Source organism: Micromys minutus (genome assembly GCF_963924665.1).
Source record: "Micromys minutus genome assembly, chromosome: 29".
NCBI lineage: Eukaryota > Metazoa > Chordata > Mammalia > Rodentia > Muridae > Micromys > Micromys minutus.
Genome location: NC_137964.1, coordinates 27280003 through 27299843, shown reverse-complemented (window position 1 = coordinate 27299843; position 19841 = coordinate 27280003). Strand labels below are relative to the sequence as shown.

At 50.4% G+C, this 19841-nt stretch overlaps 1 protein-coding gene across 1 annotated transcript in view; it reads right to left on the bottom strand.

Moving 5' to 3' along the window:
* The window catches only part of RPH3A (rabphilin 3A), a gene marked incomplete at its 3' end in the record, with an annotated part of 64669 nt that overhangs the window by 657 nt on the left and 44171 nt on the right, over window positions 1–19841 (bottom strand). The window contains exons 5-19 of the mRNA XM_080941221.1: window positions 19402–19531; window positions 17920–18006; window positions 16610–16775; window positions 14998–15036; window positions 14762–14914; window positions 11953–12039; window positions 11712–11771; window positions 10709–10903; window positions 8474–8553; window positions 6909–6983; window positions 5462–5571; window positions 4667–4793; window positions 3927–3983; window positions 3265–3419; window positions 2351–2432 (exon numbers count right to left, since the gene is read on the bottom strand). Of these exons, the coding sequence (XP_080797347.1) occupies window positions 2351–2432; window positions 3265–3419; window positions 3927–3983; window positions 4667–4793; window positions 5462–5571; window positions 6909–6983; window positions 8474–8553; window positions 10709–10903; window positions 11712–11771; window positions 11953–12039; window positions 14762–14914; window positions 14998–15036; window positions 16610–16775; window positions 17920–18006; window positions 19402–19531 (1603 nt within the window). The remainder of the gene's footprint in view (window positions 1–2350; window positions 2433–3264; window positions 3420–3926; window positions 3984–4666; window positions 4794–5461; window positions 5572–6908; window positions 6984–8473; window positions 8554–10708; window positions 10904–11711; window positions 11772–11952; window positions 12040–14761; window positions 14915–14997; window positions 15037–16609; window positions 16776–17919; window positions 18007–19401; window positions 19532–19841) is intronic.

The window sequence follows — 19841 nt, the reverse complement described above, 5'->3', positions numbered from 1 at the left end:
CCTTTCCTATCCCAGGCCTGTCCTCCCTTATCAACAGAACTCCTTAGGACACAGAATCCTGGTGACCCATTGGCAGTGGGCTCTGTTTGAGACTGGGGTGGTCACTGGGTTAGTGATGGTGAACTTGGCCCTCCTGGGACCTTTCTGAAGGGGAAGTCCCTCATGAGAGGGCGTCCCTCTCTGAGAGGGTGTCTGTTAGGGTTAGGGATTTACTGTGACCCAGACTAAAGAGGTTTTGTCTGGTTGTGCTTTTGAAACAGGGTCTCACTTAGCCCTGTCTGGCTTGGAGCTCAACTGTGTAGCCCAGGTTAGGTTCGAACTTGGGGAGGAGCCTCCTGTCTCTACCTCAGCTACCACTGGCCTTAACAGTCTGAATTTAAAAAAAGAAAAGTTTTCCAGAGTGCTTGTAAATCTAGGTCATGTTCATTATTCAGACAAACAAGGGGAAGCCATTGACACATTTTCTGTAGCCAGACAGGAGAATGGCCGTTGTCAGGATTTTCCCATGTGCATTTATCCTGATGTGTGATTTAAAACAAAACTAAATTAATCTTAAATTCATATCTTTGAAGTATTCCCCCCATACTCTGTAACTTATATTTAAAACAATCAATAATGCACATTTTCCAAAAATATTTCTTGTCGATGGGATGGTTCACATTTCTTCCAATACTTGGGAAGCTGAGGCAGGAGGACCACCACAAGTTCAAGGAAGCCTTCAGTCACCAGGTGAGTTCCAGGCCAACCACAGCTAGAGATGGACAGAAGTTTTCTAATGTCACCATCTTCAAAGGCACACTATTCTGTTCACTTGCATGCTGTGGCTCATGTGTAGGGGTCAGAGGACAACTGGTCTCAGAGAGCAAACTCAGGTCATCACACTTGGCCACAAGCACCATGGCTCACTGAGCCATCTTGTCTGCCCACAGCATCATCGTCATGGTGACGTGTAAGGGTTGTTGGGCTCACAGTTAGGTGTGTAGGCTGCCTCTTACCTTTCAGTCTGTAACTGACTGAGCCAGTGGGAGCTAAAGGAGTTCAGTCCATCCACCCTGCCGATTTATTAAGACAATTTCCAAGACATGCATTGGTGAGTGTGGTGTATACAGTGGTGTCAGGTGAACTAAGAGCAAGCTGGCTGCATGTTTTCTAAAACTCAGAAGTATACACTATTATCGATTCTGGGGGGGATCACTTCTGAGGCTGGGGGAAGAGGGGGTTTGATTGGATAATTCTGGTTGTGGTTGTTTTGTTTTGAGACAGTGTCTTAGGGTTTCCCTAGGTAGCCTGGGATGGCCTTGAACTTCCGAAAATCCTGCCTCCATCTCCCGGGTCTGCCCCACTATGACCATTTGAATTCCTTATTTGTGACTGGTCCAGATTCTGAGAGAAGGCAGGGCAGCCTACAGTGTGAGTCTCCTGAGTGAGTGCTTGGATGCTTTCAAAAACCGTCATAGATGAACCACATCATACTTCCCTCCTCTCTTGCAAATCGTATCAGAAACCAGGAACTGCCAGCTCTGACCGTGCTCAGAGGCAAGGCCAGAGGGAGAGAACTCAGGATGGGGACTCCAAGCTGTGGCTCCAGCTCAGCCCTGGTGTGTTTTGTTTTAGGTTTGAGATGGAGGCTGTCTGGATGGGTTAGCTCAGAACTCAGCTCCTTCATACTCCTTCCTTAGTCCTCTCTCTGTAGATGGGACAGACCCGCCTGGCTGGCTTATTAACGGTTAATGGAGAAGCAGGCATTTTAGCGTGGAATGGAGGGACAAAAGATCCTGAAAGCATAGGATAACCTTGCCTGTGGAAAGTCAAAACATGGGTGTTTTGAGGCATGAATAGGAGTCTGTCAGGGAGAAAAAAAAAGAGGCGCAGGCGGGCAAGGCCTCTTAAACAAGGGACATTCAGATTTGAATTTTCTGCACTTATATGGAGGTGTGAGTCCTGGAGCAGGGAGCAAGAAGTCTACCGCAGTGGTCCACCTGGGACATTGCAGGGTCTGAGCCTCGGTGCCGGCCTTGAGAGCACAGGGGTGAGAGTTTGTGTGAGGCCCCACTGCTCCGTGGGACCCAAAGGGAGGATGTGGAGGAGGCTGAGGTCTGAGCTCACACTCAGCATCAGCATGCAGGGAAAGACAGTGGAGGTGACTTAGCTCACTCTCTGAAAACTGCTTCCCGCTGTGCCCTCAGGCTGGGAGCTCTGCCTGTGACTGGGACGCCTGTCCCCCTTTCCTTTTGATGTAATGGAAACGCTCTTTTGGGGGCGATTAGGAATATTCTGGAAGGAACCCATTCCCCTCTCTCACACACACAGGAAGTCCCCAGCAGTGTGGCAGAGGTCAGGCTAGCCTTACCTCATTAAACTCAGGGTTCAGGGTTTTCTTTTTAATCTGAGTCTTGTGCTTGGCTTTCTTCCCCATGTCCGGTTTCAGCCAGCTGAGGGGAGACACCCGTAAATCAGAAAGTGACCCAACACTGGCACTGCCTTGGATAGTGGGGGCCCTGCTCTGAGCTTCCCGTCTCTTTCTGAGGCTCAAAGCTATCCCCTGGCTTCCTGAGACCTCGGGGAAGAGTTTAGAATCCTCACAAGGCCCCAGTGCCTGTGTGGTTGGGTCTCACCTCTCCCATCATGCTCTTCTCCACCCCTTCCTCATCTTCCTGTTCACCCCAGGGCCTTTGCACACACCAGGAAGCTCTTCCTCCGAGTGCCTAGGGCACACAGTAGGTGCTTAACCAGCATCTTCTGTGTGGAAACGAGTATTCTGGGGATCAGGCTTCGGCCCTCCGTAATGATCAGAACAACTGAGGAACATTCCACCAACTGAGTCCACTACGTTCTTATATTTCCCAGAAAGTGAGCAAAAGGGTTCAAAATCTTCTCAGGACAGGCACACCACTTTGATGAGATTGCTGGAATAGCCCCGAGTCTGGGGTCTCTTGAGTGTTTCTATAGTGATTTGGATGAAGCCCCCATTGCTTCTCTGATAGCTGAGGTCTGAGCTACTGGGGACCGTGCGGCTGACTCCTGGGCTGTGAGTGGGATCACCGTGCCAATCCCTCTAGGAGGGGACAGTGACAGATGTTCCCACATAGCAGGCAACACATCGGCTGGCTTTCTGATACTCCAGCTTGCCTTTAGTCTGTTCTGAGCCTAGTTTAGCTGTGTGATCCCAACCGGATCCCTTCCTTCTCTAGGTCTCAATGGTTAATGATCTAGGATGAGTGTCTGGTCCTCACTGCCCCCTCACCCCCCAGAACACCAACTCACAGCTTGACGAAGGGGTCTGAGTAGCCATTGGCGTCCATGGCGGCCAGGTGCACACAGCGGATGATTCCCACAATGAGGCCGCCTTGCTGCGTGCTGTACATGAGGGACACCAGAATCTTGCCCCGTTCCTCTATGTCGCCGATCCGCTCCACCTGCTGCATGTGGCAAAAGGCGGTGTGGGGCTTAGAGTGGGGGGGATATGGGTGGTTACTATGGGAGACCACTGTGGAGGGCAGGAGAGCTAGGGACAGCAAGAGAGTCTGCACCATGAATGGCAGGTGCCTCTGCCTAGCTGGCCTGGTAGAACGTCATGGGTCAGGCTCAGATATGTTGAGCCCAAACTTAGCTTGAGCCAGGCAGGGGCAGATCCCTGACTTGGCACATTCATTGTACTGGGTTCCATCCTGGTCCCTGACCTGAATGACCTCAGATCCCAATAAAGAGATGCAGCAGAGGCCACATGAAGCGGGTCCAGGAACATGGGTGTTTAACCATAGGAACAGTCTCCTCTTCCTGTGGTCTAGTCTGGGGATGAAGGATAGCTCCCCCCACCCCATGAACCAGCAGGTCACTGACTGAATAAAGAGAGAGGAGAAGAAGAGGAGAGAAAAATGACCCCTGGTGGTCTCCACAGGCCTGCTTCCCACCCACAGCCAGCTCACCTCCTCCTCATAGAGAGCCATGCCACGGGCTGACCCCGTGGTCCCTGCGCGCTTCATCTGTGGGAGGAGACAGGATGGGAAGGTAACCTTGGGTATTCATCCCCCTGCCCAAGGAGGGCCAGGAGCCACATAGGCAGATGGGCTCTCCAAGCCAGACACCTCCCCACTTCTCTCTCCCCAATGTTTACACAACATAGCTGTCAAGACGGGGCTGGAGAGAGGGGAGGAGCCATTGGTGTGAGTTCTACGGCCTTCTCCAATTTGCAGAAGACACCAGGGAGGCCCAGCGGACTGTCCAAGTGTCAGAGAATCCACACATAAACCACAAGTACATCCATTTGCTCGGGACGAGTGGTTCAGGGTTCTTAGGGTCTAGCCTGCCGACCTTCACCATTTAGAGGTGAGGAGGGGCCAACACTGGCAATGGCACTACCCTAAGCACACCACAGCCAGTGAAAAGTCAACTGCCACCAGACAGGGACCCAAGGGCAGGCTTTCATGACTTACTCTGTGTGACCCACACTCCCAGCTGACTGCAGAAGTGTACCTTTTCATGGCCGTCTGGCACAAAGAGGCTGCACCTCTCATGCTGGAGGCACCCCTGTTTCTTGGGGGTGACCCTCGCCATTTGTTCCGAACCTAAGTCACCCCACCCCCGTCTGGTGCTCTACCCTGCCCCGGCCTGATGCCCACACAGCGCTGTAAGAAGGCGGTGACCCCGCGGTGACCCCTTGGCTCACCGGGATCACCCGCTCCAGGCAGATGTTGAAGTTTTTCCTCTGGTTAGCCTTCAGCTTCTTGAGCGAGAACCTGGTCTCACCAATGAACTCGTTGTGGCCGAACTTGTCCTCGTCGCACACAGAGATCCTGCCGTGAGCCAGAGAGAGAGCAACAGACACTGAGCCCCACTGTGTGCCTGGATAAGGGGCACTGGGTGTGGCCAGGGATGAGACTGCAGCCTCCAATTACCTTCAGTCAGGTAAGTGACTCAGTTCACAACCTGAGGGGTCTGTATATTATAACCACTGCTCAGGTAAAGAGCTAGAACATTCCAGTGCCCAGAGGCCCTCACCCTCCCTTACCCTGAGAGACTCACTCTTGACTGCAAGGAGTCATGTGCCTGCACTTGATCCTGTGTATACAAGATCACACCATACACACCAGTTTTTTTTTTTTTTCAGACAAGACTTGCAATGTAGCACAGGCTAGATTAAAACTCACTATGTAGTCCAGGCTGGCCCAGAATGCCTGATCTTCCTGCCTCCACCTTCCAAGTGGAATGAGGCACACACAACCCTGCACCATGCGTGTGAGTCTTAGCTGCACCTCTATAACTATGGGTTCTACATCCTAACACATTCAGCCAACCAGGGACAAAAACCACCCTCAGTCTGTACTGAGCATGTGCAAATGTCTGTCAGGGATGCCTGGATAACACAGGCTGACAGCCACGTGCACCTAGGTATTACAGTTCCATCGGGAGTCCATGCTATTTGTAAGGGTTAGCCCTGCCCTCCACGGCCACCTGCAGGCACCTGAGTGTCTTCCTCTGCATGTCTTCCTCCGTAATGCCATGATACTGCAGCGTCTCGTTCCACACGGGGTTCCGAGTGTTGCGCAGGGTCTTTGTACGAAGCTTGTTGGACTAGAGCCCCAGAAGACAGACAGACAGGCACCTGTCAGCGGAGCCAACCTGGAGTCCCTCCTTGAACACCCCCTTAAGTGAGAAAGCTTGGCTGTGTCTCTTGGAGACAGACATGACTTATAGCAGAAATGTGTTCTGAGGCAGGGGTATGGGGTTATGTCCTGACTCCTTGGACAGTGTCCTCCATGCCTGAAAGTCCTCTGGGGGTCAGTAGGGGGAGCCAGCCTCCCTCCCTCGGCAGTGAGGATGGGTCCCAGAGCCTTGCACATAGTAGGGAGGTGCCCCAACACCCCCACACTAAACGATAATAACTCTCTGGATGGAGCTCACTAGATTGCTCGGGCAGGCCTTGAGCTTGTGATCCTCCTGCCTCAGCCTGCCCAGTAGCTGGAGTTATAAGTCTGTGCCATCAGGCCTAGCTTTCTAAAAACACAGTACAGAAAGTTTCATTCCACTCCGGGAGAGAAGACTAGAAATACACCTACAACACAGGAAGAGGCTGGATGGCCCTAATTCACACTAATGTGTAAATAAATGAGTAGACCTACATGGATTTTGATAGGCAGCAAAAGTCACCAGTGGATTGGAGGAAGAGAAGGGACCATAGACACAGACAGGAGTGGGCATGTCCTTGACTCAAAGACAATGATAGGACAAAGTATGTATGTACCTGTATGTGTGTGTATGTGCACATGCATGAATGTATATATGTATACATACACATACATGTACATACATGTGTGTGTTTGCATGCATATGCGCATGCATGTGTTTGAGCATGTATATGTGCATGTATGTGCCCTCTCTTATCTTATTAGGTATTGGAAACTCACAACTCTGTGTAACAGGCATTGTCCCAGGAACACAAAACCTTGTGGCTCCCCCTACCCCCTACTGACACTCTACCTTGGACACAGAAAAAGCAAAACAGGAAAGCTACAGAAGCGGCTCCTACCACCACCTTCCACATTCTGAGTGAGGCCACGGAAGAGGGAAATTAATCCCAGAGTTAAGGAAGGCTCGCAGGGGAGCAGGGAAGGTCAGGGCCCACATCCCTTTAGCGGCAGGGCAGTATCCAAGGACTTAGCCCTGAACCCTAGAAACCCTACTACTGCTGCAGATGCCTCTGTGTGTGTGTGTGTGTGTGTGTGTGTGTGTGTGTGTGTGTGTACAATCTGTGTGATTGCTCCCACTTGCCTTTGGCAGCTGCTGGACTCCAGAGTTTTGTTCTGGGGGCGCTACCCTCCCCCCACTGTGAGGGCTTTGCCCATCCTGGGATGGGAGGGGCCTCAAGCTCTGAGCTGAGATCCCATGCAGAACCCAGGGCCTCTGAGTACCTTGCTGGCTCCAGGCAGCAGATGCAGCTTCACATAGGGGTCCGCCAAGCCATTGGCGTCCATGGGCTTCAGTCCCTGGGAGCAGAGGAAGAGGCATGAGTCCACCAGCCACAGCAGGCGATAGCATCTGTCTCACCCGGTGGGGACAGAACAGGGGACACTGTGTCGTGATAATTGTGGCCGCATCAGGTGACACTCCCTAGCTATGTGGCCTTGGGCAGCTCTCCATGCCTCTCTGAACCTGGTTCCATGCTGCTGAGAGGAGGAATGCGAGGCTCCCGGGGAATGGGAACATCGGGCATAGCTAGCAGAGAGGAGAGGCTGGGGACAGAGGCAGTCCCGAACACAGGGCCTGACCTTTGCACTTATCCGAGGCCTCAGTTTCCTCACTTGGAGAGTGAGACTCACAGGCTCTGCCTCTCCTCCAGACCTGGAGAGGATGTTTATAATTTATCATCATTTTCTGAGGTCAGATAAGCTGGCTTCATTCATCTGAGCAACCCTCAAATTTTTGCAAGTCAGACACACTGTCCACCCCACCCAGGCTGAGGCAAGAGTCCTGCCTATGACCTCAACTTGCTCATCTGATTGATGGGGCCATGGTGTCCACAGGTCTGTGGGATTCAGGAAGTAATAAATGAGATCTTGGCCTTTGAAGATGAACCTCATCTCTCAGGGGATGTAACCCCTGGCATTAGCTTTCTGGCCTCAGTTTCTCCACCTGACTAATGGGCTGATAAAAATGCCTCTCTCGTCTGATCACTGAAATAGAAGGGAAGAAAGAATATACAACTGAGCACTTACCATAGAACCTGGTATACAGTAGGGGCTCAATAAGTGCATGCCAAAGAAGTGACTTCGGAGGGAAGGTAGCTTAATGTGGGGCCTGTTTTAGGCATGTTGCCTCTTGGGACATATGAGGAGTCAAATGGAGGCCTTATTTCTACCACAGGTCAGCAGGGACAGATACCTACAAAAGGCCCCTCACTTTGCGTCCAGTTTTCCCAGCCAACCTTGGGGGAAGGAGACCACTGTCACCCCAGTGACAGGGTTAGCCCCTCCCACCTGCCCCCCAGCAGCAGAGCAGCAAGGTGGCTTGGGCCAGCATCTGCTCTGGGGGAGTCTAGTCCAGAATGTGCTAGGTTTTCCTGGGGTCCCAGGCTTAAGTTCATCTTGGGAGGGGTCTCCCAGGGCCTGGAATCATTCAGCTCACCTTCCTGGGAAGCCTGTGGTGCCTCCCTGCTCACCCCCCTTACCATCCACAGCCACCGTCTCCACCTCACTACTGCCCCCTAGTGGACAAAGACATCGGCAGCAAAGATGTCACCAAGTCAGGCTGTCTTGGAGGTTACCTGCAGCATCCCCCCTGGTATGCTGTGGGTATCCTGGGCAATCCTCACCGCCAAGCTGACTCAACTCACAGGAAGCGGCCACAGGACCATCCCTAGAGGGACCCTGTTCTCTTCTCTGTCATTGCCACCGGCCAGTGACGGGTTCCGGGCTTGGGATTCATCCCCGCCCGAGTCTCTTAGAAAACCAGAGCCTCCCCAGGGGTCCCCACGCACCTTCGCTCTGATGATGGTGCACTGCAGGTTGCTGTTGTCTTGGTCATAGAGAAGACTGAATTCCAGGGCACCCAGTGTGGCTGCAGGCAACAGAGACAGGAACCAAGCAAAGCATTTCCTTAGTCAGTCGACAAGCATTCCCTGAGTACCTACCAATGTGTCCAGCCTCAGCTAGGCACTGAGACCACAGAGAGAGATGAGGGCAGACCCTGGTCTGATACTCTATCCTAGCAGAACTCTGTTCTGGGGCCTTCTGCGATCATGTGACTTTATCCCCTGACAGATTGAGGGTGCCCTGAGGACATGAGATGGCTGATTAACTACTATGTCCCTACTGTGTGCAGGACACATAGTAGGTATTCCTGTGTGTGCACGCAGAAGGAAAGAATGAAAGTCAGCATTTTTGCTGCCTCCCTTCCTAGGAATGCTCTCCCACTCCGGGCTGTCATGGCTCACACCCTCTCAAGCCCTACAGCTTGGCTCAAAAGTCACTTCCTAGAGGAGCCCCACCCCTGGAGAGATCACTCAGCCTGCAAGGGGCTCATTCACGGTTTGACTCTTTCCCCCCTGCTGCCTTTTGCCCTAATGTCCTAGTGCCTGGAGCACTCAGAGGCATCTGCTGTGAGGTCAACAAATCCTTGTCAGCGACAAAAGATGAGCTGTGAGAAACAGAGAGAAGCCAAGCTTGCTGTAACCAACCCTGCATCTGAGCTTATGCCAGAGCAGCCTGGAGGCTCCGAGAGGTCACACTTGGGACACGAAAGAGTAGCCTCACTGAGGATCAGGGATGGCAGATATGGAGTGGTGTTGAAGCCGAGGAGACAGGCTGGGCTCCCCTCTGTGTTTGCTGAGACCACAGACCCGACTCTGAAGAGCACCTGTGACAACAGGGACAGCTGCTATGCCTCACAGTGTGCTCCCCACCCCAGGAGCCTTTCTTCACTCACTGACTATGCTGGTTTGTCAACTGAGAAAATGTCCTCACAGACTGGCCTATGGAACATTTTCTTGGTGGGAGAGGATTCAGATCGCTGTGGGTGTTGTCACCCCGGGGTTGGTGGTCCTGGGTTTTATAGGAAAGCAGGTTGGCTAAGCTACAAGGAGCAACCATGTAAGCAGAACTCCTTCATGGCTTCTGCATTAGCTTCTGCCTCTAGGCCCCCCTGCCTTGACTTTCGTTCGTAAAATAAACCTTTTCTTTCTCAAACTGCTTTTAGTCATGGTGTTTAATCCCAGCAAGAGAAACCCCCAACTAAGACGCTGGCCATTTCTGAGTCATAGGAAGCCTTTCCAAGACTAGATGCAGGATGAGGGGAAGGTTTCGTCTCCACACACTAGGGACAGGAAGTAGGAAATGTAGTGGCCGTGGTGGGAGGGTAGGCCCACCCAGAGCATCCACACTCCGGTCTCTACCATTTGGATAAGACACCTACCATTCCGCTTGTGTGCTCAGCCCAACAAAGCAGTGTCCAGTTTAACAAGCACTTTCCCCACAGTGCCTTGGTTTACCCATCCATCAGCCTACACAGGAAGCAATACAGATTGGGAGTCCCAACCAGGTCACCCCACCACCCAGTAGCACCCATCCTGACTGCTTCAGCCATAGCAGAAGAAAAATCCACATGGAAGGGGCGTGTACACGTATATGTGTGCATGCGTGCATGTGTGTGTCCCTGGCCCTCTGGGTCTGAGTCCGAGAGGGACACAGTAGGTGCCTAACAAATCATTGAGTGGGTGAAGTCCCCATCAGGGGGGGAAGAATGACTGCAGATAAAAACACACGTTAGACACAGAAGCTCATGCCTTTGTTGGGCTGTGGGATACCAGGTAATTTTCTTTGGCAGCTTGGCCACTCCTCTGAACTCCCCCCCCCCAAAAAAAAAAAAAAAAAAAAAAAAAAAAAAAAAAACAACAACACTACAGGCTTTAAATGATTCAATGATGCTGCACTCACTTTAACCCATGAAATGTGTAGTTTCGACACTGACCACACGGTGGCGCTCACTGGCCACCCTAGCGCTGGGGAGCCGAGGGGGGTTGTATCTCAATGACAGAGCCCTTTCCTTTCCCTCACACTCAAAACCCTGGCTTTGATCTCCAGAACCACGGGAATTTTAGGCTATACATATTAGCAGTTAGGGGGCATCTACTGACCCTAGAGTTCCATTTCTGTCCCACTGGGTTAGTTTCTGGGTGAGTTTTCCCAACCTGTACCCCCCACCCCCAGGCACCTACTGGCTTCATCGGAGTCATAGCTATTGGCTTCTTCCTCATCCTCCTCGGCAGCAGGTGGTGGCTGGCGGGCAGAAGCCGCCTGGGAATAGGGGCCTGCAGTGTGGGGCGCTGCCTGGAAGCCCCCTGCGGGTCCTGTCCTCTCCTCCCGCGCTGGGGCGACAGCCCCTTGATAGCCAGGCTCACTTGGAGGAGCCTCTGTGGAGAGAAAAGAGGCAGTGTTGAGCCTGTTGTAGCAATGTGGCTTGAGAAACCTTCCAGAATACAAGTTCCCAGGTCATACTCAGAATGAGGGGAAGGCCCTGGAGTCTGCAAAACCAGGGCGGATTTGGATAAGACCAGGACAAGATGAGCCTTATAGGGCTCAGACAGTGGTGTGAACTCAGCCAGACAACATGAACCTCTCAGCGTCAGCTGTATGACCCAGGGCCAGTTACTTAACATCTCTGAGTCTTAGTTCTTTATTTGTAGAAGGGGAGTTACCGAATCCAGACTTGTTTCTATGGTAGTCAATATTAGTTGCATTAAACCTTGACAGTCCGTGAAAAACAATAGCTACCACGTAACCATGACAACCAGGCATCTGAGGCCTGCTTATATGTGGGTCAGAGTAATCACTGTTCATTTAACCTGGGCCAAACACACTCCAGGCTCCATAAAAGCTGTTTTGTTTTGTTTTTTTTTTTTTTAAGCTAAGTTTTAAAAAGTGTTTTAGTTTCTTTAATCTTCACAAACTAAAAGGGAAATATTATCCTGACTCCAACTTTATAGAAAAAAAAAAGAAAGAAAGAAACTCAGAGAGGTATAGTTACTTGCCAGGAGTCACACAGAAGGAAGGGAAGGACCAGGAATGGTGCCCAGCGGTCTATGCTCTGAGCCACAGGAACTAGCCACAGTGTGGATAGTTCAGGGGTTCAGAAAGGAGTTGCTTAGGCCTGGTCAGACCCATCTTGGTTACAGCCTGAGTAAATGTGTTCATGCAGAGGCTGGGACAATTCCCACTTGCCTGTGCTCTGCTCTGGAAATTGTCCTGGCCCAGGAGCGGCCCTGCTGCCCCCAGGGGGCGCTGCAAGGGGAGGGAAAGGGGTGGTGATGAAGACCCACTTCCGGGTGTCTGTCCTTCCCTCGCCTCATACACAGGCTAGACAGGAAGCAGGCAGTGGTGTGGAGAGGTTTCTGGGATGTTGGGATGGGACTGGGGTCACTGCTGGGGGACGCAGGGCACAAGGTGGCTGCGTGGCTGGTACCTGGTTGCACGGGCTGAGGAGGTGCCGGGCTTGGCATTGAGGCTGTGGCGGGGCGGGAGGCCTGGACTGAGTTAGCCCGCCTCAAACCTGCAAAGACAGCATAGTTCACATGCATGCATGCACGCACACACGCACACACACACACACACACACACACACACACACTAGTGTGCACTCTCTTGAGGCTCCACTGGATGCTGTCCCCCTCTGCTCCAAGCCTCCTCTGGTCCCTGTCTTCTCTGTGTCCAGACCCTCTGGGCAAATCTCAGGAGAGTTATTGAGAAGCACAGGTAAGCCGGGTTCAGGGATGCAGGCCTGTCATCTCAGCCACTTGGTGGCTGAGGTAGGAGACTTGCAAATTCAAGGTCTCCCTGGGACGCAGAGTGAGCTCAAGGCCAGAACCCATTGCAAAATAAAACACACAATAAAAATGGGCCCTGAGTGCAGATCGGTGCCCTGTGCTTGTCTAGAACTCACTCCCAGTGAGTGGCCGATGGGATTAAGGGCGAGATTACATACAAAGGATGTAATCCTCTGATCAGATCAGTTAGTGTCATTAACGCATCCTGACACCGTCCACAGAGAATTGGTGAGCCACAGTAAGGGGCAGGTCTCTGTAAATTTGAGGATGGCCTGGTTTACATAGTGAGTTCTAGGCCAGCAGGGGCTACATGATGAGGTCCTATCCTGGAAATAAAAAGCAAGCCACCCAAAACCAACAGCTTGTCTTAGTGTCTCATGCCTGTAACCATAGCACTCAAAACAGGATGAGACAGGAGGGTTACTGTATACACCAGACCAGCCTGGCTACACTGGGAAGCCATTTCCAGAGCCAATCAAGAAGGCAAACAAATATAAATGAACCAGACAGTTACAAGTGTTGGAGAGGGTATTTAGAAACTGGGTGTACTATTGATAGAAATGTAAAAGTAGTCTGTCTATGCTACATAGGAAACAGGATGGTGGCTTCTTTAAAAAAAAAAAAAGTTAAACTTTGAGACATTCTTGCTTGTAAGTCTCTACTCCAAAGGCTTAAATAGAGATCTGTCTGAGATGTTCATAACAGCACAGTTCACAACAGCTAAAGGTAGAAAGGTTGCAACAACATAAATGCCCTTGGCCAAAAAGGATAAATAAAATGTGGTATGTCTATTCAATGGAATATTATGCAACCTTAAAAATGGAAGGGCAGCCCTGATAAGTGCTCGAGTATGGAGGAACCTTGAAGGTGTTGAGCTCTCGGTGAAGCGAGATAGGTAAAAAAGGTAAATGCTGTGTGATTCTACTTAAGTGTGTCAAATTCACATGTGTATTTGTAGAGAAAAAGAAGAAGATTGAAGGTATTGTGGAAGGGAAGAGGTCAAAGTTACAGTCTGATGGCTACAAAAATCTCAACTTGAGATGAGGGAACATTCTGGAGGTGGATGGTGGTGATGGTTGTATACACTGTGAAGAATGGCTAAAATAGTGATAGATAGGTAGATAGATAGATAGATAGTGTGTGTCTGTGTGTTTGTGTGTGTGTGTGTGTGTGTGTGTGTTTTACAAAATCAAATCAAAGCATGGTCAATATAAGCTTTACCTCTAGAGGAAAAAAGAGATCGGGAGTTCAGGGTTGAATAGACCTGATAGGTTTGATTCTGATTTTCAGCTATGTAACAAGAGTCAGAAGAGCCATCTCCTTTCTGAGTCTAATTTTTACATCTGTTGAGTTGGGATGATGAAAGTCTCACACTTGCATGCCGGGGCTGTGGCAAGGAGTCATTAAGAAGTTCTGTGAGTAAAAAAGCTCTAGGGCGCATCTGGTATACAGTAGATGCTCTATAAATGTATTCTGGTGGTCAGACCTAGGACTCTGCTCTCTGCCCATCTGAGCCCTGGGTTCACTAGCAGGTGTGGGCAGCAAATGGTAGGAAGGAGGGAACTGAAGAGCTAGCTAAGCCATTGTCCCCACAGGCACTTGTGTTGAGCACCCGGCCTCCTTGGTGGCACTATTCTGGGAGATGATGGAAACTTTAGGAGGTGAGGTCTCACTGGAGGGAACTGGCCACCTCCTGTCAGCTGCTGTGTGAGCTCCTCAGCTCAGCCCTCCTCTCGATGACAGGCTGAGACCTCTGATGCTGTGAGCTAAATTCATCTTCCCTCCTTTGGGGTTCTGTCCTTCATCCAGTCACGGTAATGAGGGAAATGGAAAGCTACAATTTCGGATGTGAGTATTGAGCCAGGAGTGAGGGTGCACACTTGTAATCCCAGGGTTTGGAGGCTGGGGCTGAGGCGGGAGGATCATGAGTTCAAAGCCATCTTGGACAGATAGTGAAATAAGTTCTCTCTCTCTCTCTCTCTCTCTCTCTCTCTCTCTCTCTCTCTCTCTCACACACACACACACACACACACACACACACACACACACACTTTCTGCATGTGTGTGCACGCATGTGCATGTATATGTGTTTGTGTGTGTTGGTGAGTAGATACCAGAGATCAGTGTGGGTCCTGAACCCCCAACTTTCACACTGAGACCCAGACCCTTGCTATGTAAACAGGGACACTCTTCTGAGGCTCAGACACAGGCTCACAAGAAATACACCCCCAGGTTGTCAGTCCTCTCATTCTGGGAGTCAAACAAAGCAAAAACTCATAGGGTCTTCGTATGCCATCTTGGGGCAAGAAGAGGTATGGTCACAATTATGATGTCTGGAGCTAGATGTGTGTGGTTTTGTAAGTATAGACCAGAATAAATACAAACACGGGAGCAGAATATGGTAGACAGTAAGTGTTCAATAAAGGCAGCAACGTCCACCTTGCTCACCTGCTGGGCTCCGGCTGCTGTCTCCAGCACCCCCACCATGACCGTGGTCCCAGCCCTCAGAATCCCGGGTGGTTGTAGTCATCCGAGCCTCAGAGGCCCTGCGTGTGGGAGGCCCATGGCTTCCTCGCCCAGGAGCAGGGGTGAGGTCAGGGCCTGCAAGGGAAGGCACAGCTTGCACAGAGAGGGGGAAGAAGTAGAATGGGGTCCCAGAGCGGACAGCAGTTGTCAGAACCCACCTGGCTTCTGTCCTGGGGCCCTCCTGTCCTCTGTGTCACCTGTAAAGAAAGAGAGGGACAGAGGGAAGGTGGAGTACTGGTTTTCTGGAGTCCTCGGAGTTCTTACTCCAGCCTTACTCCAGTTCCGTTTTTTGGAACGTTAAGTGTGTTTCCCTCCAGCCTCTCCCCTGAGCTGGCTTGTTCTTGGTGTCTCATCCTCTTATTGCCATGAATAATACACACACATAGACCAGCAGAACACAAACTGCCTCTTCTACCTGTACTGGCAGACATGTCTGACCTTTGACCTCACGGCACAGCACGCTTACTTGTGAATCCACGGTCAGGCCCCAGGCTAAACATTCTTATGTTCTAAATAGATCTTCAGTTTTTTGGGGGGCTGCATCCATAGCTACCCTGGGTTGCTTATGGCCCATGATCTGGGGCTTAGACAGTTCTAGAAGAGGAAGGGAAGGTCCAGCAGAAGGAAGGGTGGTGGGTGGGACTGAATGCTTCTCAGAGATACATTGTTGACAAGATGGTGATTCTACAGGAAGTGGAAAGGATCATGTCACCCATGAAGAAAATCTTTTTTGGCAGCGGGCCCCATGGAAGATAGGATGAGAAGCCATCCTGCGAGAGGTGGGGTCAGATGCTTTGATTTGAAATCCGAATCTCTAGTTCTCTTCTGAGAAATGATGCCCCAGTATTGCTGCCTCGGTTGGATCTTAACATCCAGTGTTAACTGAGATTATTACAAAGACTTTATCTGGCCAGTCCAAGTGGCGCTGTCCAATGCAAATGTGACTTTATGGAGTCATTTTTCTTCCTGCTTGGCTGTCTCTCTTTTAATGATCACTTTAATTATTAATAACTGTGCTCGGATAACAGCCTTGATATTAATAGTGCTGATAATTAATTTCTTTTGCTAGTTTAATTCCTATTCATCTTTCATATTTAATTAGTCCAGTTTCAGAATTGTTTATAGTCAACAGAAGAAACAGAAGTGAAAAAAAATAGGCATGATGCAGCACACTTGCAACCCTGGGAACTTGGGAAGCAGAGGCAAGAGGTCAAGGTTCAAGGTCACCAAGTCCTCAGATGTGAAGTGAGTTCCAGAGAAGCCTGATACATAAAAACTCTACCCAAGAAGAAGAAAAAGAAAAAAGAGGAGAAGGGAGAGAAAGAGGAAAGAGAAGGAAGGGGAAGGGAAAGGAGGGGGAGAAGGAAAAGAAGGAAGAGAAAGACTAGAAGGAGATAGGGAAGAGAAAGAATAAATACCAAAAAAAAAAAAAAAAAAAAAAAAAAAAAAAAAAAAAAAACCATAAATAGTTTTTTAGCAGGCCCAAGTCCCCAGGTTCCAGGATATAATCAGGTGAGTGGCAGTCTCTCCCAATTTTTAATTTTAATTTCTTCTTTTATACTTTTCAATTTTCCACTAAGGAAGATGGTAAAGCCACTTGGCAAGCTAGCCTTTTTTTTAGAAAGTGCCCTGTACTGCCCTCCCAAATAAGGTTCATGATGAATTGTGAAGGGAGGGGCTAATGAATCCTAGATAAGGGGCCGGAAACTGGGCTAGGATGCCGTCAGGTAGACCTGTCCACGGTGCTGAAAAGGGTTAACATTGTTCTACCTCGAGCTTGAGCTCTGGCTGGGTGCCTGGACTCCGGTGTAGGCTGCTCCTGGGTGGCCAGTTCACCAGCAGGCTGCTGGGGCTTGGTCTTCTTTATAGGCATAGGCTGTGGAAGGAGCTGTTTGGGGAAACCCTTGAAGAACCATGCTCCTGAGCGCTTCCAGACCTAGGAAGGAAGGGAGACACATATGGGAGACATGGCAGCCAACTGATTGTTTTCATCTTTGCTCCCACAACTCATGAACATGAGTTTTTCTGGGCACACGTGTCTGTTCCCACATCAGCCTCACACACCCGATGGTCATTTTATTGATGGAGAAAGTTTAATGTTTACCATGTCAAGAATCAACCCAATAGCTAAACAGGCAGAGAGAGGAAGAGCAAGGACTAGATGCTGATTCTCTCATCTCATAACTGTGATATTGCAGTTACTGTAAAGAGGGTTGGATGCACTTGTGAGCACCAATCCTTGGAACATGGAGGCAAGAGAATCAGGAATTCAAGTTTGATGTCAGCCTGGGCTACACAACACTTTGCCTCAAAAGGACAGAACAGGTGATCTGCTTCCTGACATCTTGTTCAAGACCCAGGCTTCTATCAATGTGCCTGTCCCTCTAGTCCCAGGAGGCAGAGGTAGGAGGGTCCTGGAGGCTTGCCTGCCAGATAACTTAGTTGAAAGCATGAGCTCTGAGCTCAGCGAGAGACCTTGACTCAAAAAGCAGGGCAGAGACAATGAAGACAGACACCCAATGTTGACCTCTGGTTTCCACAGGTTCACACTGGGCAAGCGTGCCAGCACACACATGTGCACACACCTATGTGGGGTGGGATGAGGCAAAGAGGGAAGGAAGGAGGGAGAGACTTAGAAGAGGAAGACTCAGAAAGTGAGGGAAGAAATCAGAAAGTGGTGATAAACAGGGCAAAGGTGACTTAGAAGAGGAAGCAGGAGAAATGAATACACATACCCTGCTGTTTCACCCACCAAACTCATTCCCTTTATGTTTTTAGACAGGGTCTCATGGACCCAGGCTGGCCTCAGATCCACTATGTACTTGAGGGTGACCTTGAACTCCTAACCTTCCTGCCTCCACCACTCCAAAAAGATTACAGGTGAGCACCACCATGCCCAGTTAGAGACAGAATCCAGGGACTCAGATGTATTAGGCAAAGATGCTACTCGCTCAACCACATCTCAGCCCTAAGCTGGTTCCTTTCCCACCAGATCCATAAGACACAAGAGCCAGGCTAAGCTCCCAGACTCCAGGTGCCACCCCACCCCATGACCCCCAGGCACAGGCCTGGCCACTCACCTCTCTCTGCTCAAGGCAGATCTTACAGAGCCAAACCGGATGCGGGCGGTTGTTGGAGGTCTCCACCCCACACTTGGTGCAGACGTTCTGTGAGTAAAACACATCCAAAAGGACACCTAGGTGAGGTGTGCTTTGAGCTGTTGGGGGACTAGGGATGGGCAGAAGGGTAGCCATGGAATTCAAGCTCTTTTAGGGGAAGCAAATGGCTGAATCCTTTCCCACTTCCTCGAGCAAGGCTCATTAGAATAGAGTTTTACTTTGGGTCTTGCTGCCAATGGCAAGAGCTGGATTCTTTCCCCAAGTGCTGGGGGGAAAGTTTCTAAAAGAATCCACCCTGTGGGGCTGGATTCTCAGCCACCACATGGAGGAAGCCATTAGAATGATCTTTAAGAAAAGCCAGTATATCTGTTTTGTTTATTGGCTTCTTTCTCTTCCCAGAAGACCCAAGACAACTTTAGCTGTGACTACAAGTCCACCCACTGCAGTAGATAAACAATATGTCTGAATAATGACCAGGCAGGACAAAGGGATGCACTCTGGTATGAGCTTCCTAGCAGCTGAGGACAAATAGGAAGTGGAGTGTACAAAATTGTCTCTCAAAATGGCTGTGGTAATGTGCTATCTTTCAGATGAACTTTCCCCCAATGCTGTATCCTATAGGCCGAATGGTTCACTGGGCAGGAGACACCCAATGGCATGATGGGTGTTTCTAGCTGGATGGGTCTCCCAGTTCCCTTGTGTGGGATCGGGTGGACCAAAGGCAGCTAAATCTTTGTTCTGGAAGGGTTGTCTGCAGGCTGTTCAAGAGAGCAGGGTAAGAGGCCAGGGAGGGTTCCCTGCTTGAAAGGGTGATGTTGAAGTTCAGGGAGTCCAAGCTGACTGGAGAGAGACTTTAAGTCTTTTAAAAAGTAAATTTCATGTGTTACTATTGTATGTTTTGGGGAGTGCCCATGCATGTGCATTTACATGGATGAACTCTGGGGTTCTCTTTTTCCATTTGGCCAGGGCTATAGGATTGAACTCAGGTCACTAGGTGTGCACAGCAGGTGCCTTTACCTGCTGAGCCATCTTGCCTGCCTTTGCTATCTAAGTCTCTTGTTACATGTTAAGGCAACACACAGACATGTATGAGCTCATGCATTCAAGTATGTATATGTGCACACACACACACACAGCATGCTCTTTAGACTACACACTTATCTTGCTAACTAACCCATAGCTAGGATACTCATGCACCAGATTCCTGAGTTCATCTTGCACAGAGCTCAGCTCTACGGGGATATAAAGACCTTCCAGAGGAGGAACCAGGAGTGACCTTGGGAGACTGAGCATCCTGCAGAATGCACATCCTGAAGCTGCCCTTCCAGAATCAGACTCCATTCTCCAGACCCCAGGCCCCCAGAACCACAATTTCCCCACCTTCTAGTCCCTCTTTCCCATGGAGGTGTCCAGCAGGAAGGGAAGGGAGCTGGGTGGTGGTACCTTCTTACAGTCTTCACACACGACACAGGCAGAGCCCAACATTCCCAGTTGCTCCCCACACAGAATGCAGCGGTTCACTCCATCTCCGGCTACATTCTTCCTCATGGTCTCCAGACGGTCCACCAGGCGCCTGGAGCAGAGACAGGGAAATAAGGACAACTTCCCTCCCCCCAGCCCTGCCAGGATAAGGGAACTCTAGAGTGTCCCAAGCAGAGAAAAGCTCTCCACCTCAGAGTCTAATGGGCTATGGAATGCTCTCCTGGAGAAGGCTTCTAGGTGCCAGCATTTTCAGAATGTCTGAGTCCTCTCCAAGTCCAGGCCCCTCAGCAGCCATCTATGCTAACAGCTCAGACCTATCGTAACTCATGCAGCCTCTTCGATGAAATGACTTCCTTCAGGAAGCTGCCTTCAGAGCTCTGAGTCTACCTAACTGTTGTACG